The sequence below is a fragment of the Guyanagaster necrorhizus genome (assembly GCF_019112545.1).
Source record: "Guyanagaster necrorhizus MCA 3950 unplaced genomic scaffold BT62scaffold_41, whole genome shotgun sequence".
Classification (NCBI taxonomy): domain Eukaryota; kingdom Fungi; phylum Basidiomycota; class Agaricomycetes; order Agaricales; family Physalacriaceae; genus Guyanagaster; species Guyanagaster necrorhizus.
Window position 1 is genome coordinate 220,248 of NW_025064920.1, and position 26,510 is coordinate 246,757.

A 26,510-nucleotide genomic window follows, 5' to 3' on the forward strand; every position below is an offset into this window, starting at 1 on the left:
GATGCTTGTGAGTGTTTATTATGGCAATTCTTATATGATGTGAGTGTAAAGAATCTGGATGTCATGCATCTAATGGTGACTTTTGCAGGGAAGAAGCTGCTTTTGTTAGACCATCTTTATAATATCAGTGATGCTCGCGTTTTTGAAAGTATGTTCAATCTGGTAGGTAATACCTGTATTATCCAAGAGCCTCAAGTACGTCGCTCCCTGCGAAGGGAAGAGTAGCGCACTGTGCTTACCTCACATTATAAACGCCCACTTCTCAGCCGACGACCAGGAAAGAGAAAATGCGAGACGATATCAACTCCTGGGGCAAGCACATTGCCGGATCTGCCACCAGCAGGATAAATACGCAGGATGGTCAAGAATAAAATTATTCTGTCTTGATTCAGAAAGCGATTCAAGTGAAAATTGCTCAATAGCTGTGCAATAACAAGTACTGGAAGGAGGGAAGAGCAAGCTTAGTCCTGACCCGGACCGGGTGATTCCAAGAGAGAACATTCACGTGATAGAAGGCGGCTTGTTATCCCCACCCGGCTTCCGTGGGTTCAAAATTCCTCCTCCATAACTGCTTTTTCAAGTTTGAACCTAACAAACCATTCTTTACTTGTGGCGAGCTCGGCGCTATGAAGTTTACATGTACTTCTCAGAACTGGTATCTTGCAGGAATTGCTTACTACTCGTACTCAGCGGCTACCCAAACTTGTCCTCTCTGAGGCTCTCCAAATTTTCTCTGGAATGCTGCTAGTGCCCGAGAAAAATGGGCCAGGTGACACTAAAAAAATACTCCGAGTCTGAACACTAGCTTGGCATGAGGTTCGAGAAACTCCGAATCGGATTTGGTCCGAATCGAGCTCTAACTCGGAAACAGTGGGCTCAAAAGGACCTGGGGTTTGAATCGGAGGTTGTATGTCTGCGCAGTATGCCAAGTGGTACTACTCAAATATCAGGCTTCCCCTTCGTGGGGGTCAAAATCTCGAAGAAGTTTCGTGAGGAGCGGAACAAGGCTTACCCGGCACTCAGGGTAGCTAGGCTCCTCTTCACTCTATCGGTCTTATCTTTGTTTCAGAAACTTTTGTTCAGCTCTTTTATCAGCTCTGTCAGGTCAACATCACCGTCCGTGATGCGACAGCCAGAAATAACACTCAACGGGACCTTGCGGAATCGAATATTCACAGCGCTTGTGAAGAAGCCACAAGCCTAAGGTCCCCGATGGAAATTTTCTTGGGTTCTTTCTTTCTTTTCACGTACCCGTCACGAACGTTGCGTGCTCCCATGTTCTCAGCGGGCACCATCAGTACGGCACTCACCGGCGAAAAGAAGTCTAGTTCTTGATGGATATTTCGGTGTTCAAGTGGCCTACGATCTACTCTGCAACCGGGACCATGCGTAGTATTTTCCGTCGTGACGGCACGCCAGGGGCCGAAGCACGAGCGAAGATGGATATGCTTTTTTTTTCTTTTGTTTTCAGCACTTGATTAATCGCAACAAGCTAACTACTAAGACATAGCGGAGATACAGGTCCTTAGGATCCTCTCTCCCTCTTGTTCGGGTCCCTCCGCTCTTCCTTCCGGGTTCCCCTGGTGTTTTGGCGTGTAATGTGGAGTAGAGTAACGGACATGTATGGTACTTTGCGCTCCCGTGGTGGGCTAATTGATTAGTTTGATTCTGCGGTTGGCCGAAGCCGTATGGACATACTGATTCCTTGTACCTTAAAGGATTCTCTCGCAAGGCATCTTGGTTACTCAATCTTCTCTTGCCTTGGCTGTTCTCAGCTATTCCGCATCATTCAATTTATGCTCTCAGTATCCCGAAAGCCTCAACTTTTTTTCACCTGGGTGAAGGGGCGACTGCTTCAGGCTTCCGTCAGGGGAACGAACCCTCAATCGGTCTTCGGCTGTCATTCTTGCCGACCTTTGCACTTTGACGCTCGTCATAAACCAGGCATTTAACTTTATGACTATTTTGGTAACCTCAAAACCCCTGTACGCAGCTTTGCAAGTTCCAAGGTTCGGTTTGTAGATAAGACCGATGCTTCTGTTCTCACCATGATTTTAATGTCTCAGCAAAGGGTTGTAAGCTTCGCAACCATTTTTTTTCAAGTTCCTTCAACCAATTGTCTGTAAGGTATAACGGCCGAAAATGGATAAAACTCGTTATTATTTGCAACAGGAGTCACAGCCACGAGCAGTTTTTGTTGGACCCACAACGTTCTAATCTTCACTATGCTTGCCTCAATGGTTAATACCGGCTCATCTGTACAACGGTGGATACTTCAAGTGGTGGACGTCCTTCATGACCAACTACTAACACAGTCAAGCAAGTAGCGCGATTTTTAACAGTGATATTCTCATAGTTCAAGTGCTCTCTGCTGTGACCTCTCCGCCGGCAATATAGATTACCGATAACCTCGTTCCAGGAGGAATCACCCAGTAAAAGCTTTGGTCACGCCGGTATTGGCAGCTTATAAACAGGAAGGTCTACTAGCATACTTCATCTTCTCGTTCACTTTTCCACATCACCTTGATATAATTGTCCTCTCCTTCGTACTCCTCTTCAATGTGCCGCCGTCGCCAGTGAGCTATATCTTAATGCTGTATCCACTTTCCCAACAACTCGATTTATAGAGTCAGGAATATCTACGTCCGATGTGGCCATGCCGTCAATCTTGTAAGTCCTCTACGCGCTAACGTATCCACTCTGCTGATCTCCGTTGACTTAGCCTGAAGAAATTGTATGATAGTGTAGCCTTAGTATCACGCATATGGAATTCCTCTCATATTTAGCCCGCTGCCCCGTTTCTAGATCCCATGCGAGGAATCCACCTGCAAGTTTAGTCTTTTTCATCCTGCGAGGTGCAAACCGCCTACTTGCCTGCGGACCTGTTGGCAATAGTAAGTCCGTCTTTTCTTGGTGTGCAGCGACTTCTTATATGATGTATTTCAGCTGTCGCTATCCTGAACAGTACTGTATGACTTAAAAATCTTCAAGATCTCTATCCTTCCTTGCTAACATTCCCCACAGCCCCCTACATCGATTCCTACTGCCCCACTTGCTGCCAGAAATCCCATGACTGCACTTATGTTCAATGCTGGGCAGAATTTTAGATGCCAGCTTGACTCTGTCATGGTAGCAGGCATCCGTGGTTGACGAATCGCAAAAAAAATTACTGCTTGATAGACATGGACGGCCCGCTCATATGTACTAGCATGTCTTCTGCGCATAACAACTTATTGTTAGAGTTGCCTCTGTGCCTGATCGACACCAAACGAGCTGATCGGATTTAGTGATTGTTAGTGGTGTTAACATTCCACCAGCTGCTCGATGCCAGACAACACACCACATGCCCGATAAATTGTAACCTAGGACCCGGAATGCCCCCTTAAAACTCGGACGAGTTACTGCAGTTGATACTCATGATATCATGTTGCTTTAATCCATTGACAAGGCTATCCTATTCATGAGCATCGTTATCCAACTTGAGCGCTAATGACCACCGAAGAGTCAAACATTGGAAGCGGTCATACGAATCAAGGTTCTGACAGTCTCATGTTGATAACACCGACATGATCGACCTCGGAAGTGCTATGATAACCGGGCTGCAACATAATTTACGCTGTGTATGTTTTGCCGACTATTGACAGTCCATGTTCCGATACTTTAATGATGGCCGGTGGCCGGAATGTTATTCAGAACACGAGTAGTCGACTACTACTATCCTATCAAATTGCTATGCCTCGCCGTACTACAGTTGTAGACAACCAAAGTCAACAAATTAATTTCTGGCCAAACTATATTTCTTGGGCCAAAACTGAGTTCGGATTCAGAAGGCCAGAAGCCAAAAGCGTTCAAAAAACACCTTCCAAAGTTTTTCCCATGACATTTTTTCGGCGCCAAAATTTTAGACTGAAAAAATGAAATGTGTGTACCCCCATTTGGCCCCTCCGAGACAGACGTCCATCACCTAATCATTTAACACAGCCTCAATGGCCATCATTGCCCTGCTGGAAACCCCGCGGTGCACTTTTTGCTGCTTCACGGCCCATTGCTTTCCCTGTGAGCTTTCTTCTATAAGCACTCATAAACCGCCGTGATCGATTGATAAATCTCCAAATGGTATCCACCAGGAAAGCATTGAAGTATTGAAGGACAAGAGCCTTTGACTCGGCAAAGGTTTTCTTTGGGATTTGATGATACTGATATTTACACCAGCCCCAATACTAAAAAGAACTTGTAAATAAATGTATAGTCTGCAGAGTAATATGAATACTTACCATTTCGATTGGCGTCACGCATAGTGGCGACGGACCGCCCCAGCCCCCCAAACGTGGGTCGTCGTTCACAGATCCCCATTTGAAACTGAGAAGGACAACTCTTATAGGACACAGCTCACTTACTGAAGCAATGTCAGGTGGGTGAGCCTCCAGGCATTATTTCATACTAAAAAAGCATTCAACTTGGTTGAAAAACGAGGTAGGTAGGTAGGTAGGTAGGTAGAATTACACGGCACAGGGGAAATTCAATTCTTGGTCGCATTTACTTGAACATTTCTTAGAAAGAGTGGTTTGATATTGGTGCTGCCATCGTGAGACAACGACTTGAATCCCAGGCAGACCCATATAATGACATATACGAATATGACTCCGACGTTCTCCATGGACACCATTGCGGCCAATCCCACTCTCGATGCCGACCTCACTTAGTATGGACCTCATACAAGATGCCCTACTCACGCTTTTGTTTCAGTCCCAGGATGCCAGAGTCCCCACGTAATAGCGTAATGCTTGAGGACCAGATCTATTTCTTCCACGTCATCCAGGAACTCGATAGTTGATATCCTGCATGCTGATGAGTCGAGGAGAAAAACTCCTGGAAAAGTAAAAATTCACCTATTCAATTCTGCCCGGTCAATGTATTGAAGCCGGATGTATCGAAGTGTAAGTGCCCGAACAGCTGTATATCCAATGCCAGTAAAACGAGTCAGAAGCGTTTCAACGGTAGAATATTGTTCTTCCCCTGGAAGGGAGACAGTGCTTGCCTGGAAGACGTATCGTTGACGTTGGACACAGAAATATAGAAGCAACGCTACCTTGAGGTTGTCAATCATAACTCGTCCAAAAGAGTCATGCAGACCAAGTATTTCATACACGATAGTTCCAAGAAGACCGTTGTCGCCAGACCGGGAGTAGTAATGCAAGAACAACTTGAGAAGAGACGAGGAGGCAGATGGTGATATCTACACGAGAACGCATTCGAAAAGTAAGAGTGTCGGAAGTGAGGGAGAGAGAAGAGGTTTCCAGTTTTGTGTTAGAAGGGGGAGCCTAAGGTCCACAGGTAAAAGATGGTACTTGCAAGCATGAAGAACAGTTCCTCCACCAGCTGACGCAAGGTGAATATATTACAGAATGCGGTAATGTATAGGACCCACTGATAGACTGACATCTGGTGGGTTGCCCAAGACAGCGCTCAACCGTTTACTTTTCCAAATTTCCATCGCTTTATTGCTTGTTATTTCAGAGAAGCCGATCTCTATATATGTCGATAGGGCATCCTTTGAGGGCCTGCCTACTGACCGATCTTTAGGCATGCAAGTTTCATCAAAATGTCTCTCACGTACCGCAATTCGCCAATATTGCGTATCACTGCCCGCCCCAAGGCTCACAATCTCCCGTCATCGTGGGATAGAGAGAGCCACTGATTGGCGAGATCATAGATGGCGGCAGCGCGAACGTACGTTGAGAGCGTTGGCACGGTCCGGTTACTCCGAGATCACGTGTCGCATTGCCGTAGATTCCCGCTTGTCCGTAGCTATAACCGAGACTATTACTATCCATCGCCGATTCCCTCTCTTGGACCTAGCGATACGGTTCCAACATTCCAATATTGATCGGGGGTGGCCAAACAGGGTGGAGACGAGCACGAGGAAGAAAGTATTAGATGTATGGATCGCTAAAATATTGCTTTTGAACTGAAGATAACTTGGAGAGTGCAGCGTCCGAGTCGTGGAACGTATTGAGGAGTCTGGAAACATAGGTCGTCCAAATTTTGTCATTACCGCCCTTGAGCGAGTACTGCTTATGAGATAATCTATCAGACCATGAAAACGAGATGCGCATCTGAGGTATTCAATTAGACAACTCGATTCCAGATCCTAAATCCTTCCGGATTTCACTCACAAGACCTAAATACGATCATGACAATAACTGAACAGGTGACCGTTTGTGTTTCAATACATGTAAACCACCGGCAGTCCCTTTCTCCTCTACTAGATCTCGCCACATCGCATCTGCATCTGTCGGAAAATTTCCCACAAGTTTCCGAGGCGTCTCAAGAGCGTAACTTCCAATCTCCTTGTCGTTTCCAGTATCAAATACAAATTCTGATGGTTTTGTATCCTGCATCCACTTGAATACATTCGCAGAATTACGCTCTTGATGCTGATCCTCATCTTCTTCTTCAGACAGATCCTCTTTTCTGCATTTGAAAGGTCTGGTACATTCAGAGGAAGAGGACACAGAGGATGTAGTGAGTGCGAGAACGCGGGAATTCGATCTCTCTGAAGCAAACAGTGGTAAATCGCAGTAACTTTCCGGCAACTCTCGACCAAAGTCTCCCGGCCGGCTCCCTTCATAGAACTTTAGTGGCACCAGAGCATATGCTCCGCGAAATAATCGTAGGAGTTTTAATGCTACAGTTAAATAGATGGGTGCTTCTATTTCATATCCGCTGTAGCGAGCAGCAAGTGCTGCCACGAAGAATGGGTTGGCTCTTGATGTCACCATGAGATCATTGAATGGGTCGGCGAAGGAGACACTTTCACCAGAGGCAGATTTGCCGAATATCGGGCCACTCAGACAAAGAGGTATTATGGTGTATTCATATTCATTTGCAAGAGGGCACACCTGGGACGCAAATTAGACACTCGCATAGAAAAAGACATTAAAGTCCACCTCATAGAAAGATATGCGGTTAGGAGCACTCCTCTTGAGGTTGCGATCGTAGCAGTCGACGGTACGGTCAAGGGTTTCTCCTGTTGGAGCCAAGAGCCAATGAGACTCTTTGAACGAATCGAGCAAAGAAGAATCCACTATAAAACATTTAGTAGCAATTAGAATGGCTGCCGGAGGGACACACACTGCAAAGTGTTATCGTCCGTCCCAAAATACACGTTGATATCACCGCGCTGAAGACCCCAGGCATATTCCAGCCCATCAAGCTAGAAAGAGTCCTTAGTAAAGGCTACCACCATAACCAAAGAGGGCTTCACTTCTCGAGCAAACGATGTGGACTGTATAAGCGGTTGAGACGCCAGAAGATACGGCGATGAGGCAGTAGATTTGAGGAATTCGAGAGGAAGGCGTTCCGGCATAGCGTTATACGAGGGAAAAGAGGCGAGAGATGGTGGGGTGGATGGCGTAGACTGACAGGATTCAAATTCAGGGACATAACGGCGACAGTTAACGGCGCCAGTCACGAGGAGACCACGATCATGTGATCCCGGCACAATATCTGGTCTGTTAAGCCAGCCGCCAGATTCGCGCTCTCGAATATCACTGGGGATTTGAGGCAAATACTTTCAACTTGCACACTCACTGTAATCTCTTAGAATGCAAGGCTGTGCTTTTATCGCAGCGATTGACTGACAGTGTCTAGTGTGTCTGGAATACCACAACATATTAGACAGAAATTATTCCATGTTCGTACCACTACAGGAGGACATCAAGACCATGTATGACTTTACACTATTACCCAATGCTGATAAATGCAAGAAGCCAGCCAAAATGGTGAGGTCCAATTTCCACTGAGAGATTGACTCTGAATGACATATCATTTAGTATTTTGATTATAAAGAAAATCCCATCCAAGTTCTATTCTTCTCCCTTGAACTGCAAAAAGCATATATTGTCTCTCATTGAACTCTACAGCAATCTGAGGAAGGATACAAGCAGACACAGGAGCGAACTGACTTTTTCTATCCTTTCGATCAACCAGAATTGCACAACCAGTTGCAGAGCCATGTCAGCCCTTTTGTCTGGTGTGGAATGCAGGGAAAAATTTGGCAAAATATGATGATAATGCCCTTGATTTGTTATCGACATCAGCTCAAGACCAGTTCGATTTCCGGTGGCTCGTGGGTTTGTATAACATGTGGAGAGATACTTCTACAGTACCTGTTGATTTCCCGAACACGACACGTTCGACGTTTCTTTAAACTCCCTTCGGAATCAGCAGATGACAACTGGGAGCTGCAAATGAAGCCCGTCACAAAACGACAAAGGACTTTGCGACGAGGTACAGGTTCTGCTGTCGATGGTCCACCCACAACCGCCGACGATGCACCCTCTCCTTCTGAAAGAGCCGCACGTCGCACAAGAAGTAAGAAAATGGCTTCCTCCGTCACTGGTCTAAGTCTTGGCCAAACTGGACGCTGAAGTCGATACTAGAAGGATCATTGGACTTGACTCTGCATACAAAATTTGTGTTATTTGTCTCAGAATATAATTGCAAATCACCATTCTGAGACTGAGTAGGAGGAGTTTGATGAAGAAGGCCCCTTTGTATGTCACGAGGATGCATCTAGGTGGGAACTGTAGGCCAAGCTTGTTAATGAGACATCTAAAATTACTTCGACGGAGCTAGGTATCGAGAACTCTCGAGGTCTAAGTGGTGGGAATATATCGAATTCCATCACTGCTCTCCAGTTGAGCTTTGTTCTGCCGGAGAAGCTCTCATGCAAGTTTGACCGCCACTCTCTTGGCGACACCGTCCGTCTGCAAAGCCGGAATGGGGGGTTTTGTGATCCAAGGGAAAGCATATATCATGATGCTCGACCGTCAGATGTGAGGTTCAAAATAATGACGTGAGCGCTAGAAACTGACGTGCAAGCAGATACAAAAGGAGCGATATCCATGGTGGTCTCGGTTCCTTGCGATTTGACATGATTTGCAACCCGCCCTATAAGCTATTTGTAGAAAACAGTCAGCATGGATGAAATATGGTTGATGTAGGATATACCGATCTATGAGCAAAACAACTTAACTTCATGGTGAAACACAAACGTATATGGTGAAATGCAAGATTATCCATAGCAATAATCTGATGACGTTGAGAATATCTCTAGAGCCAATATAGGTGTTGAGCCTCACTATGTCGCATTGAAGAAAGAGGCCTTGATTCTTTGTGGTCAACTGCTGGATCACCATGAGGAAGGCTGACCAGCGTTATCGCTGGGTTTGTGCACTAAGTCTCATCTTTGAAGTCCGGGCTATGACACGGCATCATCTTGACTTGTGCGCTGACGTCCGAACAAAAAATCACGAGCCTTTGCAAAATTTGGCTGATTTTGTCCAGGTGAAATACGACATAAGACTTTTTCCCTCATAGATTTTGTCCGGATGGAGACACGGCTTCCCTACCTATTTTGGGAGGTCCTCTTTCATGCCATCATAGGCTGACCGGGCGGTAGCAAGTGACAGTCGAGAGAAGGGTAGCGGAGGAAGACCACGACGCATTAGTTGTCAACTGCGGAAACCTGGAGTTGCATATATGCAGTCCGAGGTGCAGGAAGAAAACAATGACGGGATCGATGGCTCCCACCAAGATCAAACCAACACTGTGCCCCTAAGCAATTAGGACGAGTCAACTCTTTTCTTGTGAAAAGAACCAATGTTGGTGTAATTCGGAGTAGGTCCCGATGTTGTAAATGCCTCGCCTTCATGGCAACCCTGAGTAGAGAAGGTTGATATAGCTGGTGAGGTGCTTGATGCCTACCTTTTCCTCGACAATTCTCTTTCCATCTCCTCTGACTGGTGGCATCGAGGCAGGGAGAAGAGAAGAGGATTGATTTTTGAAAGGTGTTCAGTACTGCATATATGCACCATTACGAGGCCATGATACTGGTGGCAATCGAAGACCAAGCTGGCAATGGGTAGCATCGTCGCCAATTCCCTTTGACTTTGGCTAGAGCTTTGACGCAGGGAAGCTCGACGTAGACAGTCCGATAGGGAATGTTTTTGAGGTTTAAGGCGTATCTGCAGCATAGACTGGTTAGGTTCATGCTGCTCTTTAAAAATATATGCGTATCTGGCCCACCAGGTTATCACAGTCCCTGGGGAATCGGCTTCCTTGGTCGGAAGGTCGTACAGAATAATCAGTTTACCACAGCCGCAAGGAATGACATTCAGCTTGGGTTATATATACACAACATTTCAGGAAAGGCTTACAAAGTAGCTGGCATGAATCATCCAGTAACTGTGGTCTTTGTCATTTCCACAAAGTTAACGCGACTGTATGCTTCGTGGCCCGCTCATATTGATATCCACGTCTATTTTGTGGGATTTCGTTATCCAGATGATACGCATCACGATATGTCTGACTACTCTTCCATTTTACTGGGGCGATCATATGAAACAAATCGCATAAATGCAAGACGAAAAGTATACTTACGAGACACTCCGTGTAGCAGACATATTATCTAGGTTGACAGGTGAAAAATTCTAAGGACTTCCCTTCATGGAGAAGCCTACGACCTAGTCGGCCAGCAGTCGAGAAAAGAAAAGGGATTGAGGAAATGGCTCCTGGATATTCGAAATCAAAAACAAACGCATCTCATGATGGTCTGGATCCGCAGCCAGTGAAGATTTGAACTCAGAGAAAAAACGCAAACAATGCATGGCTCACTATTTTGGCGATAGCTTTGATGTAGATTTAGGAAGTATCTGCAACCCAAATAATCAGTTGCGAGGTGAGCCTGTGACGGAACATGCGAGTACCTCGTCCGCCCCGTTCTAGGCAAGTACACTGCTTTGGATGAGCCACTGGTACAGACTTCGCCGCGACGAGAGTGACCAGCATTCAGTCTATAATATAGAGGATAGAATTTCAGGCGGAGGTTTCTTAAAATAATGGCCTTAATGTTGATAGTATGGATGCAGAACTTTAGCGACTGGGGCTCATATCCACAGGAAGGGCATGTTGCGAGGCGGCGAAATAGTTATCAAGACAAAGTCATACACTGTGGTCTCAGCCTGCTGTCTTCTTTGCTTTTCAATGGTCCTCATCTCCACTGAACTGGCGGCAGTGAGACAACGAAAAGTGTGCTCTTAAAGACCGTCATACCTAGTCTTGGCATAGGATTGGTTGTATGCGAGAGAAACTCCACGGCTAAAAACGACGACTTCAGAGCTATCGGTTGTTACTAGCTGACAAAGATATGGCCCGTAGGGCCGTAGCACACCATTTCCGTCGAACAGTATTGCACAGAAGGTAATCGACCCCTTTCAACAATAGTGTAATCTCTTCATGGAGAAAATGTTGCTTTACGGCTGTCTTTGAAAGGAATTAGCGAGAAAACTGAGTGATTATTAGAGGACATTTCCTATAAGAGTTTCTCATACGGCTTGAAACTCTCCAAGTACCTCCCCCACCTGCCATCATTCCAACTAACGACGTCTTTCCACTCCTCACTCTCCTCCCCAACCATCCTCCTCGTGAACCACAAAAACGCACAAATCGCCGTGTCCGCGAAACACGGTTCGTTCCCCATAACAAAGTCTCCCTCGCTTCCTTCAAACCATTTGTTCATCTTCCCAAAATTCTCCTTCGCTTGTACCAACAGCTTCTCTCGCTCCTCCCCTTTTGGCATCTCAATCTTGACAGCCCCGCCGAACCTCTTCAAGAAATACGCCGCCGTCGCCTCGTTCATCTTTGTCGTTAACCCCGGAGCATAGAATGGCCGGAGGGGAGCGAACGCATCGACAACTGCACTGGAGAAAGCGAGTTGGAGAGTCATCGTCCCAGTGGGGATGAGAATGGGCCCGGAGTCGGGGTAGGTCTTGTCGAGATAAGCCGCTATAGCGGGAGAATCGGAGACGACGGTTCCAGTAGAGTCATCTTGGATGATGGGGATCGTGTAGAAGGGAGATACACCATCCGGCTTCGTCGTGGTGGGAGCGGCACCGATCTTTTTGGCTAGAGCCTCGACATCGGGGAGCTCGACGTAGACAGTGCGGTAGGGCAGACTTTTGAGATTTAGAGCATACCTGTAATATTGCCTGGTTAGCTTCGACCCGCGCCTTGAAGATATACACATACCTGGTCCGCCAGGTCATCATAGTTCCCGGCGAATCGGCTGCTTTGGTCGGAAGATCGTAGAGAGTAATCATGCTAAGAGTTTATCACAACTGTAAGGAATGTCATTCAGTTCAGGTTATATACATGCATCACTTCATACAAGGCTTACTAAGTAGCTGGTATGAATCATCCAGTGGCTAAGGCTCTTTGTCATTTCCACGACGTTAATGCGGATGTATGCTTCGTGGCCGCTCGAGCGGCCACGTCTCGAGCGGCTCTACGCCGTCGAAGACCGTGGATGAGAAAGCTGCGGGATTTCGTTGTCCAGATGATACACATCACAATATGGCTGTACTCTTCCAGTTTAAATAGACATAGGACCAAGCCAAAGTTACGATATCAGATAGACGTTGCTTTCCGTCAGAGACCAACGGTATTGAGGAGCTCGTGTCGTAGCTGGTGGTATTTCGGTGCAATCCCTCAAGTTAGGATGATTTACTTGCCACTGTGTCAGCGTAGCGCCTGTATTATCCGTGATATTCAATACGCATTGTAAAAGGGAAGGTAACATACTTAAATAGCTTTGCATCTTCCAAGTGCTTAGAGAAATCCACAACCGTCTGCTAGTGGTCGAGAAAAGGGAAGATGGGGCGTGATCAACCTGGCCGCTTGAAGACTAAGGCAACCGCATCTCATATTGATCGCATGCTGGTCTTGCGAAGATCTGAGAGTGAGAGACGAAGGGAAGAAGACGTGTAACGCACGCATCTGCAAGGCTTCCCAACCAACATCCTTGTCTCCCGATCGCGCTCCAGCTCAGTGCAGTGGTCATTGACGTTGACCTTTTTTCTGATACTCGAAGTCGCCGATGTCCGCGCCGATTTGTAATCCGCTTTGGCTCTGGGCTACGCCGCATCCCCGCTTGATGTTACAGAGTGTGCCATGCCCTGTGTATAATAATGACTTTCCCTAACACAGAAGAAAAATAACACTCTTTACCTGAACACGAACGAGCCGTGATCCAATGCTGACCGCCCAGCTCCAACAATATCCTCGGCGACGTTCATAACGGGGATGAGTGCTGAACGCTGTGGTATTAGTGTTGGTGTGGTTTGGTGCCGGTGGTGGTGAAAAGTTTAAGTGCAGGACTGCGTACATCCGGTTAATGTCGGATATCGGTCCGCCTTTACCGGCTACATCCGAACCATGCTGAAGCTTGGCACGCGATCTCGGCATCAAACTAGTTCTTCAGACTGGTATTTCCAGGAATGGCGTATCTGTCCGGGTGTGCTTCTCATTTCAGGTTAGTGGATGAGCTGTACCCCTGGATTTCCTTTGCATATCTGCGCCAAAGTAGCTGTATTTTCTGTCTATACATCTATACATAGGCTGATTAACAAAAATAGTGGTATGACTTTGCTACCGAGCGCCCACGTCTGCTCGTGGATGACTGAGTCATTGCTCTACATAGCCTGTCTTTCCTCATCAGTGGGACGTATCTATTGTTCTTGTTACACTACTTTCAATGACAGACATGGATTATTTGCTCAGTACTGGGTCTTGAATTATATTCCATAAACAGAACGACGATTCCTGTCGGGCTTCCTGGGGCGCCGTAAATTTCCCGACAGGTTTTAATACGAACCCACCGAACCAATCTCTTCTCCCTTAGCTCTTTTCTGTGCCATATATGATTAAAGCATTGCCAAACTGCCAGTAAACAGCACCCGAAATCTTCCATTTTCAGGTACTATGCTATTTGTGCTCCCGCATCTTCGAGCTATACCCAGCCACCGAGTCATAACAACAGTTTCAAGATAGTGTGCCATGATGAGTCGTCTTAACTAAAACTATCAGCGCTATACCCTGGGTTGCTTTCCTGATTCCTGTCCATGTTTTCTCATACTCATGGAATTGCTTGCCTACCATGGGATATGCTTGGCCATTCTCCCAGCTGGATGGACTCCAAATGGGCTCCATACTCTCTTGGACTAAAGTGTAATAGCCCGAGTAACAGAAATGCCTTTGGAGGCAAACGTCTAAGGGTTTCCGATGTCCCGCATACGTACTCTCAAAAGTCTACCAATACAACGTCGGCCATAAAGGATTGGAGGCTATCCATAAATAAATAGACCACTGACATTGGCCGATAAATAGAGCATCATTCCCATCTTCTCAGCTGCATTCAACCCCCACATTCAACCCTCAATACATGTACAATGTGCCGCCGTCGTCAGTAAGCAGATCCTCACCACCGCGCATCTGCCCTAATCGCTTCTGTACAGAGTCAGGAACATCTACCTCCGATGCGGCCATTCCATAACCCTCGTATGCCTTTTCTCTTCCACCATACCAACCTTTATTCACCACCACAAACGTAGCCAGAACAAATCGTATGACAAATACTACATCATCTTAATCAAAACTGTGACCATGCCTAGATTCAATGCGAGGAGTCTACCTGCAAGTTCAGTATCTTCCATCCTGAGAGCTGCAAACCACCGGGTTGTCTGAAGACCTGTTGGCAGTAGTATGTCCGAGTTTGTCACTGGCTCACCTTCACCTCACCCCCCCATTTTCCAGCCGTCGTTATCCGGAGCAGTATTGTATGTCTTGTGACTTTCCTGCTTTTTTTTTTGTTTTTTTAAAAAAATTTCCTGACATCCATGATAGGCCCCCACATCAATGGGAATTGCCCCTCCTGCGACCGGGCAATGCGGCGATACAAACGCCGCCGCTAAAGAAGATTCTATCATGACAATCATTAGTTATATGTAGAGTATAAAGTTTATAAAACCGGTATATGAAAGTTACGCTGACTTATTCAGACCCTAGACATCCAGCTCGACCCGAAGCCTAGCAGTTATTTCGCCACTTCAAGTTAACACTGGTCCGGACCCCGTAAAATAGTAGATGTTAGATAGCATGTCTGACAATGTCACTGTGGTGCATTGATAGCCATCGCCATAAGGAATACGTATTCACCGTGACTGTTTTGTGTCGTGAACCACTTAGCGGACCCTGATCAGCATCAAGATTCAATTGAGTCGATCAGATCATCATCCCGCTACCACCGCCTATGCCGGACGACGTCGCAAGCTGCGGCAGGACCCCGGAGTGGACCCCACGAATCCATATCTCCGGTTTCTAAAACTTTGGGCGTTTCGTCCGAAAGGCAAATGAGTGACGTTGACTCATTCTGTCCGAATTCGTGCCTGGGGGATACACCTCGCCTCAATCAGACTGCATGCGAACAATCCGGGCTCCGATACATAACGGAAGGCTGGTTGTTACCATAGAGGAGGACAGCTGGACACACGGTGATGTCACAGGAGTGCGTGGTATTCGAGTGGTCGCCGGCTCCCCTCAAAGAGAAGGGGTTGAAACTGGAGTCTGAACTTGAAGAACAGTCGACAACATGGAAAATATCGCGTCATGGTTGTCTTTGAAAGAATTGGCGGAAAATCGAGTGGTTATTCGAGGATCCTTTCTACGACAGTTTCTCATCCATTATCTCCACGAAATGATCTTACCAATCAGCCACGTAGAGGAATGAGAGATGTATGCAGGCCAGTAAGTACTCTGATACATAACGGAAAAGTGTCACCATAGAGAGAACAGCTGGGCACGATGGAGGAGTGCGTGGTAATCGAATGGTCGCAGGCAGCACAACAGAGCGAAGCTGGACAGGCGAGACTCGACGACAAGGAAAATATCGCGTCAGGCTTGTCTTTAAGAGTGCCTGCATCTGAACCAAGTGATTATTCAAGGTCCAATAATGGCTTCCTGATGAATCTGGATCTAATCTTCTTAGTTCTTTACGCAAAAAGAAAGATGAAGTTCCTCCAAGAATGGACATTCACAGATTCGAACTGAGGTCATTCGCTACTTGAATGTAGTACGCAATGAAACAGCTACACCAAAAGCCGTGATAGGTGCACCGCTCCGATATATTTCGTCGCTCATAATGTGGTCAAGAGAAATAACGCAGAGAGTACAGAGAACTTGAACACAACAATAAAACACAGACTCGTCAAACACGAACGGAAAGCGATCTTTCCCAACAATGGCGGAATTTCCTCATAAAGAAAATGTGGCTCGATGGCTGCCTTTGAAAGAATCTGCGAATGAAACTGAGTAGTTCTTTGACACTCTTTTCTACAAGTTTCTCATACGGCTTGAAACTCTCCAGATACCTTCCCCATCTGCCATCATTCCAACTAACGACGTCTTTCCACTCCTCACTCTCCTCCCCAACCATCCTCCTCGTGAACCACAAAAATGCACAAATCGCCGTGTCCGCGAAATACGGTTCGTTCCCCATAACAAAGTTCCCCTCGCTTCCTTCGAACCATTTGTTCATCTTCCCAAGGTTCTCCTTCGCTTGTACTAACAGCTTCTCCCGCTCCTCCCCTTTTGGCATCTCAACCTTGACAGCCCGGCCCTGCCTCGTCTTCAAGAAACACGCCGCCGTCCCCTCGTTCATGTTTGTCGTTATTCCCGGAGCGTAGAATGGCCGGGGGGGAGCGAAAGCATCGATTACTGCGCTTAAGAAGGCGAGTTGGAGTCATCGTCCCAGTGAGGATGAGAACGGGCCCGGAGGAGGGGTAGGTCTTGTCGAGATAAGCCGCTATAGCGGGAGAGTCGGAGACGACGGCACCAGTAGAGTCATCTTGGATGATTGGGATCGTGTAGAAGGGAGAGACACCATCGGATTTCGTCCTGGTCGGAGCGGCACCGACCCTTTTGGCTAGAGCTTCGACGTCGGGAAGTTCGACGCAGACAGTCCGATAGGGCAGGTTTTTCAGGTTTAGGGCGTACCTGCAGCATTGACTGGTGAGTTTATGATGCGCCTGTAGGGAGATATACGCGTACTTGGTCCGCCAGGTATTCAGAGTCCCTGGGGAATTGAAGTCCTTGGTTGGAAGGTCGAACAGAGTAATCATGCTTGGACTGCAGTTAATGCCATTCAGCTCGAGTTATATACACACAGTAGTTCGGAAGATGCTTACTCAGATGAATCATCCAGCTGATACAGTCTGTCATTTCAGCGAAGTTAATGCGGATATATGCTTCGTAGCCGCTCGATGATATTCATGTCCACGCCGACCAAGACCGTGGAGGATAAACGTGTGGGATTTCGTCGTCCAGAATATATGCATTACGTGTTTGCTGATTACTCTTTCGTTTTACGGGGTAAACGCAAGAGAAAATCCATGGTAGAACTGGGCCCTACAAATCAGGTGCGCCCTTGATCATCACCAAATCATGGCCAATTGTCTGGCAAGGTCGTCACCAGGACTGTATCGATTCTATGCATCACCGGGGCGGAGCTTGCACAATAATCTTTGTTCTTTGAGGTAACAGCCTTGATGTCGTGCGGCCTGGCATTGGTATCCACATCTGCGTCAAATCACATCGAAAAGAGCGTGATATGGGGTAGCGAAATGCATTCTGGGAACAGCTCGTATAGTACGTCGTGGAAACAGAAGACTGGCCACGTCTCTGCCGGCTGTCCCTTTGATTGGCGGGTGTGAAGTGGCGACAAGTGTGTGCTTAGAGAATAACGTATCCTATAAGCCAGTTTTACTATAGGATTCGCAGATTTCAAGAGAAAAGATGGTTACGCACCCGAAGTCCTGTATTATGTCTCATTAAGACACTGTAATATGAGTCGCGCTACGGTATCGAACGAAGCCCAACTACGGTAATGGGTAGGATCGTCAATGATGTCGGTAGCGGTTGCAGCCTGCTTATTGGTCACAGAGCACCAGTCAGATTGTATGGTCTTTTCATAGCCGAGTCGATCGTTGTAGATGCTAGCAGGGGTTATTATTATACGAAAGAGGGCTAGATGCAACGAGCTACACCCATAAGACTGAAAGAATGAAAAGATGAGATTAACGTACATATCTGCAGGTCTGTCCAACTAGCATCCTGCTCTGACTGCCGCATCGCGGTAGATATTCACCGCTCCTACACCTGAGAGTACCGAGAAAATACCAGCTCCTGTGAAACCATTCGAGGCGATTTTCGTGTACTTTTCGGTGGCGAGCGGTGGGAGTGATGACAAAAGACACGCATCGGTCTTCCGGACCGTGTTCCGTGCCTGCTCTTCAACATAAGGGCATCGGTCAGGTGGAGCTGGCACGATGGTCTTTATTATTTTTTTTCAAACTAACGGCTTCGAGATTGGGACGTATGTGGCACTTTCTGATGATGATCATGTCGAATGGCATCAAAAAGAAGCGAGGCATCAAGTTCCAAGACCAGGTCGTGTGTAGTAGATTGCGGAGGCGGAAGAATGGTCGCATTACGTTGGCTGGTCAGACATCTTTTCCTCTTCATTTTTCAAAGGTCTTCATCCCCTTTGATTGACGGAGATAAATCTTTGAGATCGTCGCACCCTAGAGGCCAGTCTTGAATGAGATTCACGGTCTGCGAAGATATAAAACAGTTACGCACCGGTTCCTTTTCCTTCCAACACGCAAGTCCTGCATGGATGAGGCCTAAGGATCGTCCCGCTACGACATCGAGCAAAGCCCAAGCATGGCAATGTAGTGTCATGAATTCGTCTTTCCTGCATCGTCCATGAGATTCATCCTGCAGAGCCAAAGGTGATGCACTGAGTATGCCTTCGCGAGAGATTTGTTTGCTACGAGCAACTGAAAACCAAAAACCCTGTATATACCCTTTAGATACGTACCGGAAGAACGGAAACAAATTAAACGCGTACCTTGGTCCATTGCGGTGGACGTGTAAAGCGAGGTTGATGCTGCGCCACAAAATTAGACACTAGGTCTGAGCAGAGTTTCGTTTGACCAGCTGACAATTGGGGTTCGAGTACCAGTATGAGAAGACCACAAAGACCAACTCTTAGCAAAATCTTGAGAAGAACGGTCTTATCCGTGTTAGGTATCCCGATGGCAAGCCACAGTCAAGGAGGTAAATCGAGCACAGGAAAATTTTATCATACTTGCATCAAGCAATGATTGACGTCAAACTATGAGAGAGCGCTCAACCTGAGCACTTGATATGGGGAGAAGAAAGATGTATCCGCTGTGGTTTGCCAGCCGTCCGAAAAGAAAACAAAGGCTCATGTCTTCAGGGCTCGTGATTTGTAATTTGTACAACGACCGCGAATCGAAAGTCAACCTGCCAGATTCCAATATGAACTCATCTCACAACATGAAGGACTCAGAGGTGCCAGTGTCTGAGATCAGGGACTGGACGTACATTCTAGTGAGCCACGATCGCATATACGGAGGAGTCGTTATTGATTGCCACATCGCAGCTCAGCGTCTTTGGGTTCGAAAACACTGTAGCTTTTAGGGAAAGGGCCATGGAGACTCCACTAAATGAGCGGGATAAGATCCTGTTTGCTTGTGAAGAGATTTTGGTGAGTACTCATTCACTGTTACAGAAACTAGGAAACTCATTGATAGCAGGATAACCATTTGAAGGTCGTTGAAAAGTTATGGCCTGGAGGAACAAGATTGATACCGTAACGAGCGACATGCCACCTATCCATCCATTCGATGTGCACAGGCATACACTCTCGATCTCGAATGATAATTCATATGTTCCGGGCGAGGCTCCAGATGATGCGCCGATCCTCAACCCTAACGTCTGGGTGAGATGGTACCTGCTCCGTGGCAAGCAGCGCAACGATGATAGGAAAGAGTCGGTGGAACGAACGCCACTCTGGCGCACCATAAACCACGACCGATATGACGAGCCCAATGACTGGGCGGACTTCATGCGCGGCAAGAGGGACAAGAAGACCCAGCACCATCGCGCCAGCCGCGATGAACCAACAAACGTCATATATGACAATACGACATCAGTCAGCCCATCGGGGTTGACGACGACGATGCCAGACCTTTCCCACTCTCCACCTCTGCCCCACCACCGGCACCAGGCAGATCCAATCTCTCCGACATTGGAGGATCCCTCTCCATCGTGACCACTGGATACCGGAGCTGGCTCAGTCCCCCGTGCTGAAACAGGGGTTCAGATATTGATGCATCTGTCTATCTGCAGAGAAAGAATTGGGAAAAGCAGCATCCAAAAGTGAAGCAAAGGCAGTAGCTATGCTTTCTATTCAGTTTTTCACAACAATGAGAATGGTGTCTCACCGACCTTGATAATTCTAGGATCATGAGCAAGATTCATTACATCGGTACGTATCGGGTGATGCTCCAAAAGCAGGTCTTTCCATCGGTAGCGGGCGCACTAGGGTAAGAATTACTGAGGTCGTTCTCGCCATGGTAAGGATTAACAATGACGAGTTCTGCTGTGGTGGAAGGAAGGTCCGTATGGCGTCACATAGTCACGGCCTTCCTTGCTCCCGACGTTCACGAATAATCCCATCCCGCTCAATACTAATACGTTTGAGGCCTATTGTGTCTCCCTTACAGACCACGACGACATTGAAGAGCCTGTATGGTGTCCCGCTTCATACTGGCTTCGTTGACCAGCGAAATCGTTCTGGTTCCCGTAGATCTGTCTCGTTCTCCTGGACCCTTCCATCTTGGCGTTGGCAAGAATACAAAGCGTGAATTTGTTAGCTGGACGATGATAATGTTACCGTTAATCCCCCCAAAAAACCCGGTGCGTCGTGATGTAACTTCCATTTCAATCCTCTCTCAAGCTTTCTTCAGGTCTCGAGACAACTCTTTTGGGAGACAGTGGATGTTTTCTCACTGGAAAGCTCAGTATAGATTCGACGACAACGGACAATCACAATGACAATTGCCGAGGGTATCGTAATACCACCATGAAGGAACCAAGATCGGTATATATGGATTAGCCTAAGATTCAACTACACTTCCTTAGGATTTCGTATCTCGTCGATCTCGATATGTGCGCTCGTAACCCCCGTGCGACGTGCTGGACCCAAAGAGCGAAGGTCGAGCAATGAAGAATAGATCAACTGTGACGCGACTTCCCGGTGCGTCATTCGTCCAGTCATTCTTTACAGCCTGTCATGACATGTTTCTCTAGGTCTCCCAACGTTTGACAACAGAATCCAAGACGCGCGACCAGGCCTCAGTTACAGCGTCCAAGTGCCTCCATCATCTTCATCAACCGTACACGCGTACTCTAATGCACCCTGGGGCTCTGACGAGGTCACCGTTGATGATGCGTGAGTTGAAATAGCATCTTTGCAAATAGAATTAAAATTCATACAGGAATTCGTAGATCGTTCCGCTCCGTATATGCGCTTTCAAGTACAACGCAGATGCATTATGTATGTGCCCTGGGTTTGCCCTCGGACGAGCGAGCGTCCAAGTATTCCTCAAAGAAAACAAGCCGGACAGGTGAACCTTCGGGACTCTTGAGCCCAAACTCCCATCTGAATGCGATTTTGCAGAGCACACCTGATAATCGCGTTGGATGAGAGACATTTGCAGAGGCGTTCAAAGACGCATACGTGTGCTTCACCTACTTTGGACGTGCCGGATCTCCTGATACCATCAATTCTGGCTCTGCTTTTGCAGCGTTCATCCGTGCCATGGCATGACAACGCTCCTCTGGACATCCCATCACCGACATCCTCCTTCCTCTTCTCATTGTCCCAAAGACCTGGCTGCACGTCGAGGCTTTAATGTCGACTAACTGCCGCTAGAGAAATATCACCGCTCAGGGGTCTTTATCTCAATCAAGGACAAGCTGAATGCCGAGAGGGAGAATCATACTATCAACGCAGAAACACTTAGAGTTTGGGTCAACAAGGACGGGGATGTTGATGTGCCTTATGTTGCCATCTTGATGCAACTTGGTATCATCGGGAAGCGTCCGACGACACCAACGCCAGAGCTATCGACGACACCGATGGATCGAGAACCACCGACTGAAAACAACGGACACGTCCTCGAGAGTTGATATACCCACTTCCCGTACTAAGAGTCGGCCCGAGAGGAAGGCCAAAAAAGCTAGCGAGGCACACCCCCGGTATACGATCATAATATCTGGTTGTTCACCCTCGGTCTACAAAGTAATCAAGGAGGACGAAAAGTTCAAATACACTGGGATGCTAGCTTCCAGGGGGATAATCTACGAGCATCCATATCGTCAACCCGCATCTCTTCGTCTTCTCAGAAATATGAAGCCGTTTTGGAGCCTTGGTCCAGAGTAATTTGATTGGGTTTCTGGTCTCCCCAGTGTTGGCGTCGCCCCAGAACCTAGGGAGATGCCAAGGATCACGTATGACAATAAGGCGGTGATTATTGAAGGGCCTTATGCTGGTGATATGGATACTGAGCTAGATCTTAATTAGCTATGCTTTGTATTATTCATCTCTGTTTTATGCTTTTGTGTTAACCAGCTGCGATGTGGGCAATCACCCTCTCTAGCTTTCTTGAACAGTGTGTATTATTTGTAAGTTGGACACGGAGATGCTGACGGAGGGCATCGACGACGCGATCAGGGAAGGATTTGACAAGCTTTCAAAGGAAAGCCTGGATTTGGCTCGTCTTCAGCTTCCATCAAATGCCGTCGTCGTGCTAGCCTTCCTTCCGGAATCACAATTCGAACATTTATCGTGCCATCAAGGAGGACGGAGCAGAACTGAGGGAATCACATTCTGTGGGGAAATCTTACTCTGGCTGAGGTACCGCTTCCAGGAGGGAGGGAGGGAGGAAACCTACGACTGTGGGTCGGCTGGAAATGTGGGTGATTGTATGATGATCACAAGCTAGTGCTGACTTCGTCAGTAAACCCATCCGTAGATTACAAGCCTTTACTTTATCAATTGTACAACTTTTTGCTACCGCTGAGATTATTAAGACCCAAGGTCGGATCCGCATCGTTCAAGTGGATCTCGGACTCCTGAGCTATGAAGACGACAGCGCTCGAGCTGGCTGACTACTACTCCTCCGTTTCCCCGAGATAAAGAAACCATGCGTTCAACAAACAAAGCAGACATACGATATACAGTTCAAGAGGGCTCCGAATAGACAGTGCAGAATGATACCACTGGCAGTGATGAATCATTCAACATGAGGATTATAACCATCAGTAAACTACAATACAGGAAAAGCGTACTTTATCAAAAAAACATCAGCTCATAAAAACTCGTCTTGAAGATCAGCACAGGGTCATTTAGACGCTCGCGATATCACTCTTCTCATCAACAACTCCGCGAGGTTCCACATCGTTCAAACCCTGCGCAGGGAACTTCTTCAAGAGAACTTTGAACACCTGCGCCATGATGCAGAGCGTGAGGACAAAGGCGCTGAGGATACGAAGATGAGTCCAAATAACGAGAAAGGAACCAATGTCAGGCTACTCACGTTGTCGTAGCGAATCCTTGGACATATCGAGGGCCAGTTGAAGAAGGCCAGAGGAAGGAACCATAGATAGACGCACTAGACGGAACGGTGAGTATCACCGGTGAAAAAAAAAAAGTCGCCCAGAGCACGTACGAATTTCCGAGACCGTTCACCAACGCGATCGCAACCGCACGTTTTTCCGCAGGGTGGTCAATAACACTAGAGACCCACTAAAAGAAAAAAAGTACAATCAGCCTATGGTGGGAGAGAATCTTGCAAGAAGAGACTCACCAGCAACGTCAAAGGACAAGCCGCATACACACTCCCCACAGCGAAGCACAGGAACGCATACTTGACCTTCTTAGCATTAACAGCCACCACAACAATAAAACTGATCCCCGCAATCAGTGCCGTGAGGCTGACATAATTCCCTCGCTCCTTCTTGATGTCGCTGAGGAAGCAGAAACCCAAGATGCAGAAGAACGCAACCACGTAGATGGGGATAGTCATGTACTGCTTCGAGTAGCCGCTATAACCAAGCTGGCCAACGAGGGTGGGGACGAAGTACTGGATGGTCTGCGAGCCGGTAGCGAGCATGTACATGATGGAGAGGTACCAGGTGCGCCAGTCTGTCAATGCCATTTTGAGGCACTCCTTATGCGTGGGTTCATTGCCTACGGCTACGCCGCCGATGCCGTCCTGCTTGAGGCGCTGAACGGCAATGAACTAAGGGATGGTTGGGTTAGACGGGGGAGGATGGGTTGGGAGGTATGATGAGCCTCACTTTTTCCTCGGCGGTTAGCCATTTTGTAGTCATCGGCCAATCGGGGAGGATCATCCAGGTGAAGAGCGCTGGAGATGGACATGTTGAGCCGCCGAATACACAGCCAGATTTTGCTAGCTAACATACCCAAGAAGCACGAGCCAAGGCCCTCGATCAAGAATAGCCATTGCCATCCTTCAACACCACGAGCGATGGCGAGGTTGTCGGTAATGACACCTGCGAGTAGTCCAGAAAAGGCACCCTAGAAGTATGTAAGCAAAAAAATTACAAACGACCGATGTCGAAGATACACACCGAAACGGCCGTAGCAGTGTAGTAGATGGAATAGCGCTTGGCGAGCTCATGGCGCTTGTACCATGACGAAAGGTAGAATGCAACTCCGGGAGCGAAACCGGCTTCAATGACACCCAAGCAGAAACGAACGCCAGCTAATTGTTGCCAGTTCTTGATCGCAGCCATACACGATGCGACACCACCCCACAAAAAGCACAGCACAGATAAGCTAAAGAAGACGCGAGTCGTATCCTTGTAACGCGTGCAAAAGGTACGGAAGACTCACTAGACCGATGGACGGACACGGGTGAGAATCATGTTTGCAGGAATTTCAAAGATGACATAGGAAACCTAGGAGGAAAGCATTGAACATGCCTCCGATCTTGGTAATGGCAAAGTGACGACGTACAAAGAAGAGAAGCAGGACGACGGAGTACTGGTTAGACGTGAGTCCCAAAGAGGTTTCCAGACCTCCGACTTTCGCGTTGGCGATGTTCGCGCGGTCGAGATACGAAAGCGTGTACAGGATCCACACAGTCGGCACCTATATAACAAGTTAGTCCAACGCCTCAAAAAGGCACGCCAACATACAATTCTCATATCAATCTTGCGTATAAGCCTCTTCTCCGCGTCGCTCCCTGGTATATAGTTGAACTGCGACGTCTCCTCGTGCCATTCTTGATCCGTTTTTGGCGCCATGAAGAATGTGGGGTATTCGTGGGGTCGGTGTGGGGAAAATGAAAAATGAGCGGTGACTTTATAGCGTGTGCCGATCATCTTTTCTTTTTCCTGGCGCCCCTGAAGGAATTATATCTATCCGGGGTGGGCGATCTAATACAGTGCAGGTGATCACCGCGCAGACGTTTTATCCCGGAAGGGTACCTGAGAATTCGGCAGAGCTGCGAGAATGAGTAGTATTCAGAGACATTAGGTGGTGGTGCCTGCTATTGTTGGATACGCGTGAAGAGAGATGAAGCATGGATAAAAGACAAGAGACGAGTGCTGCTGAGTCTTGAAAGAGCCAAAATGAATCTCGTTCGCGCTATGGTTGGGTGTAATAAGATGCCCCGGAACTCACGGTCAGCGACGGTGAAAGGAGAATATCGAGATCGAGATCCGGAAGGCTAGAGCGAATATTCTTCTATCCATACTTCCGGCGCGGGCCAATTGGCGAAAAATCAACGCTTCGTACGGCCAAGTGACTTGTCAACTGATGATATGGCCCTACATAGAGGGAAAGAGACACGTAAACAACCGCCGACATTTTTAAGAAGGATGATCTTACGGTCATCAAAGAGCAACTCCCACAGAAAATCACAGCACTCCTGCTAGGCCATCTAACTAGAACCGGTTTTACAGCCATTTGCTCAACAGAAAATTATAGCATGATAGTTTGACGACCGGGACCGAGACCGAAAGAGTTCATCCGAAGTTTGATAGAACAGAAATTTCCAAGCTGTGTTGCATACAAAAGCGTATATAGAATGCGAATATCTTGGCACAGGCTTGGAATCTGCAGATGAATTGATCAGGTGGGCAGTGATGAGGAAATGAACGTACCCTTGACCAATTTACTCGCCAGCTCGACTTTCCTCGCTACGCTTTTGCAACGTCCGGGCCCCGGCTCTTCCAACAGAAGTTTCTCTTGTCTATTGTTCTCCTCACTTAGAGGCAGAGACAGCGAAGCGAGTATCCTATACGCGACCCCACATCGCAAAACCTGTACAACTCGAAAAGGTCGGCCAGCTGGAGATTATCCGTACATTGTGCGCATCACAAACTGGGAAGAAAAGACCGCAAAATTTTGGCGTGGTCTGGGATGATGAGACAGAGCAGGTTGGAGGACGACCATGAGGGCCTTGGCGACGACCCGGACATCCGTGGGGTCCATCGTTCGCAACGGCGAAGAGATAAGAGTAACAAGTGCTGGTGCACATGCTAGGTAACTGTTACCGAAGGCGGCTTCAGCCAAACAGCTGTAAATCCCTCTCCTTCCCCGACGTCCCGAAACGCCAACTGGCGAATGCGTAGTACAGCTGTTTCTCGAGGACGTGCTGTATATGGTCGTTTCGTATGCACGATAGGAAATTATTTGTAGTGGGGCC

General features: G+C 47.5%; 12 protein-coding genes across 12 annotated transcripts; 4 read left to right on the plus strand and 8 right to left on the minus strand.

The window, feature by feature from the left end:
- Positions 1-2,480: 2,480 nt before the first annotated feature.
- BT62DRAFT_956272 (uncharacterized protein) lies at positions 2,481-3,062 on the plus strand (the record flags this gene model as incomplete). The annotated part of the gene is made up of 6 exons (XM_043188367.1): positions 2,481-2,576; positions 2,628-2,670; positions 2,723-2,734; positions 2,806-2,894; positions 2,947-2,969; positions 3,025-3,062. Coding segments are annotated over exons 1-6 (222 nt in total), but the record flags the coding sequence as incomplete, so codon positions are not given.
- Positions 3,063-4,632: 1,570 nt separating this feature from the next.
- Positions 4,633-5,551, minus strand: BT62DRAFT_552704 (LCM-domain-containing protein). The gene is made up of 5 exons (XM_043181359.1): positions 5,429-5,551; positions 5,349-5,379; positions 5,090-5,236; positions 4,890-5,038; positions 4,633-4,838 (listed from the first exon to the last, which is right to left on the minus strand). The coding sequence occupies exons 1-5, from the start codon at positions 5,440-5,442 to the stop codon at positions 4,730-4,732; spliced, it is 450 nt and encodes a 149-aa protein (XP_043034661.1). The 5' UTR covers positions 5,443-5,551; the 3' UTR covers positions 4,633-4,729.
- Positions 5,552-5,602: 51 nt separating this feature from the next.
- On the plus strand, positions 5,603-6,082 carry BT62DRAFT_1080352 (uncharacterized protein; the record flags this gene model as incomplete). The annotated part of the gene is made up of 2 exons (XM_043179575.1): positions 5,603-5,676; positions 5,714-6,082. The coding sequence occupies 2 exons, from the start codon at positions 5,603-5,605 to the stop codon at positions 5,970-5,972; spliced, it is 333 nt and encodes a 110-aa protein (XP_043034662.1). The 3' UTR covers positions 5,973-6,082.
- A 109-nt stretch (positions 6,083-6,191) lies between these two features.
- BT62DRAFT_1011973 (uncharacterized protein) lies at positions 6,192-9,816 on the minus strand (the record flags this gene model as incomplete). The annotated part of the gene is made up of 9 exons (XM_043177848.1): positions 6,192-6,902; positions 6,951-7,087; positions 7,135-7,216; positions 7,268-7,553; positions 8,172-8,428; positions 8,745-8,826; positions 8,880-8,962; positions 9,457-9,621; positions 9,772-9,816. The coding sequence occupies 9 exons, from the start codon at positions 9,814-9,816 to the stop codon at positions 6,192-6,194; spliced, it is 1,848 nt and encodes a 615-aa protein (XP_043034663.1).
- Positions 9,817-11,247: 1,431 nt separating this feature from the next.
- On the minus strand, positions 11,248-12,444 carry BT62DRAFT_552801 (uncharacterized protein). Its single transcript, XM_043181361.1, has 3 exons — positions 12,242-12,444; positions 12,094-12,182; positions 11,248-12,041 (listed from the first exon to the last, which is right to left on the minus strand). Exons 2-3 carry the CDS (start codon positions 12,162-12,164, stop codon positions 11,378-11,380), a joined length of 735 nt encoding a protein of 244 aa, XP_043034664.1. The 5' UTR covers positions 12,165-12,182; positions 12,242-12,444; the 3' UTR covers positions 11,248-11,377.
- A 320-nt stretch (positions 12,445-12,764) lies between these two features.
- Positions 12,765-13,308, minus strand: BT62DRAFT_1011975 (uncharacterized protein; the record flags this gene model as incomplete). The annotated part of the gene is made up of 2 exons (XM_043177849.1): positions 12,765-12,977; positions 13,072-13,308. The coding sequence occupies 2 exons, from the start codon at positions 13,306-13,308 to the stop codon at positions 12,765-12,767; spliced, it is 450 nt and encodes a 149-aa protein (XP_043034665.1).
- A 1,047-nt stretch (positions 13,309-14,355) lies between these two features.
- BT62DRAFT_832797 (uncharacterized protein) lies at positions 14,356-14,677 on the plus strand (the record flags this gene model as incomplete). The annotated part of the gene is made up of 4 exons (XM_043182411.1): positions 14,356-14,400; positions 14,454-14,465; positions 14,514-14,602; positions 14,656-14,677. Coding segments are annotated over 4 exons (168 nt in total), but the record flags the coding sequence as incomplete, so codon positions are not given.
- A 1,611-nt stretch (positions 14,678-16,288) lies between these two features.
- BT62DRAFT_552788 (uncharacterized protein) lies at positions 16,289-17,278 on the minus strand. Its single transcript, XM_043181360.1, has 2 exons — positions 17,085-17,278; positions 16,289-17,025 (listed from the first exon to the last, which is right to left on the minus strand). The coding sequence occupies exon 2, from the start codon at positions 17,016-17,018 to the stop codon at positions 16,497-16,499; it is 522 nt and encodes a 173-aa protein (XP_043034667.1). The 5' UTR covers positions 17,019-17,025; positions 17,085-17,278; the 3' UTR covers positions 16,289-16,496.
- A 438-nt stretch (positions 17,279-17,716) lies between these two features.
- BT62DRAFT_1080357 (uncharacterized protein) lies at positions 17,717-18,394 on the minus strand (the record flags this gene model as incomplete). The annotated part of the gene is made up of 3 exons (XM_043179576.1): positions 18,255-18,394; positions 18,020-18,181; positions 17,717-17,950 (listed from the first exon to the last, which is right to left on the minus strand). The coding sequence occupies exons 1-3, from the start codon at positions 18,384-18,386 to the stop codon at positions 17,717-17,719; spliced, it is 528 nt and encodes a 175-aa protein (XP_043034668.1). The 5' UTR covers positions 18,387-18,394.
- Positions 18,395-19,535: 1,141 nt separating this feature from the next.
- On the plus strand, positions 19,536-22,213 carry BT62DRAFT_1080358 (uncharacterized protein; the record flags this gene model as incomplete). The annotated part of the gene is made up of 14 exons (XM_043179577.1): positions 19,536-20,034; positions 20,229-20,254; positions 20,284-20,342; positions 20,405-20,515; positions 20,576-20,584; positions 20,643-20,685; positions 20,736-20,869; positions 20,911-20,937; positions 20,977-21,025; positions 21,079-21,220; positions 21,277-21,395; positions 21,489-21,584; positions 21,704-21,825; positions 21,893-22,213. Exons 1-14 carry the CDS (start codon positions 19,550-19,552, stop codon positions 22,211-22,213), a joined length of 1,743 nt encoding a protein of 580 aa, XP_043034669.1. The 5' UTR covers positions 19,536-19,549.
- Positions 22,214-23,178: 965 nt separating this feature from the next.
- On the minus strand, positions 23,179-25,104 carry BT62DRAFT_908941 (MFS general substrate transporter; the record flags this gene model as incomplete). The annotated part of the gene is made up of 10 exons (XM_043183726.1): positions 23,179-23,311; positions 23,370-23,444; positions 23,502-23,578; positions 23,640-24,074; positions 24,133-24,200; positions 24,259-24,373; positions 24,427-24,634; positions 24,692-24,756; positions 24,815-24,949; positions 24,997-25,104. The coding sequence occupies 10 exons, from the start codon at positions 25,102-25,104 to the stop codon at positions 23,179-23,181; spliced, it is 1,419 nt and encodes a 472-aa protein (XP_043034670.1).
- Positions 25,105-25,446: 342 nt separating this feature from the next.
- On the minus strand, positions 25,447-26,465 carry BT62DRAFT_552988 (uncharacterized protein). The gene is made up of 4 exons (XM_043181363.1): positions 26,187-26,465; positions 25,966-26,125; positions 25,691-25,918; positions 25,447-25,629 (listed from the first exon to the last, which is right to left on the minus strand). Exons 1-3 carry the CDS (start codon positions 26,340-26,342, stop codon positions 25,773-25,775), a joined length of 462 nt encoding a protein of 153 aa, XP_043034671.1. The 5' UTR covers positions 26,343-26,465; the 3' UTR covers positions 25,447-25,629; positions 25,691-25,772.
- Positions 26,466-26,510: the final 45 nt, after the last annotated feature.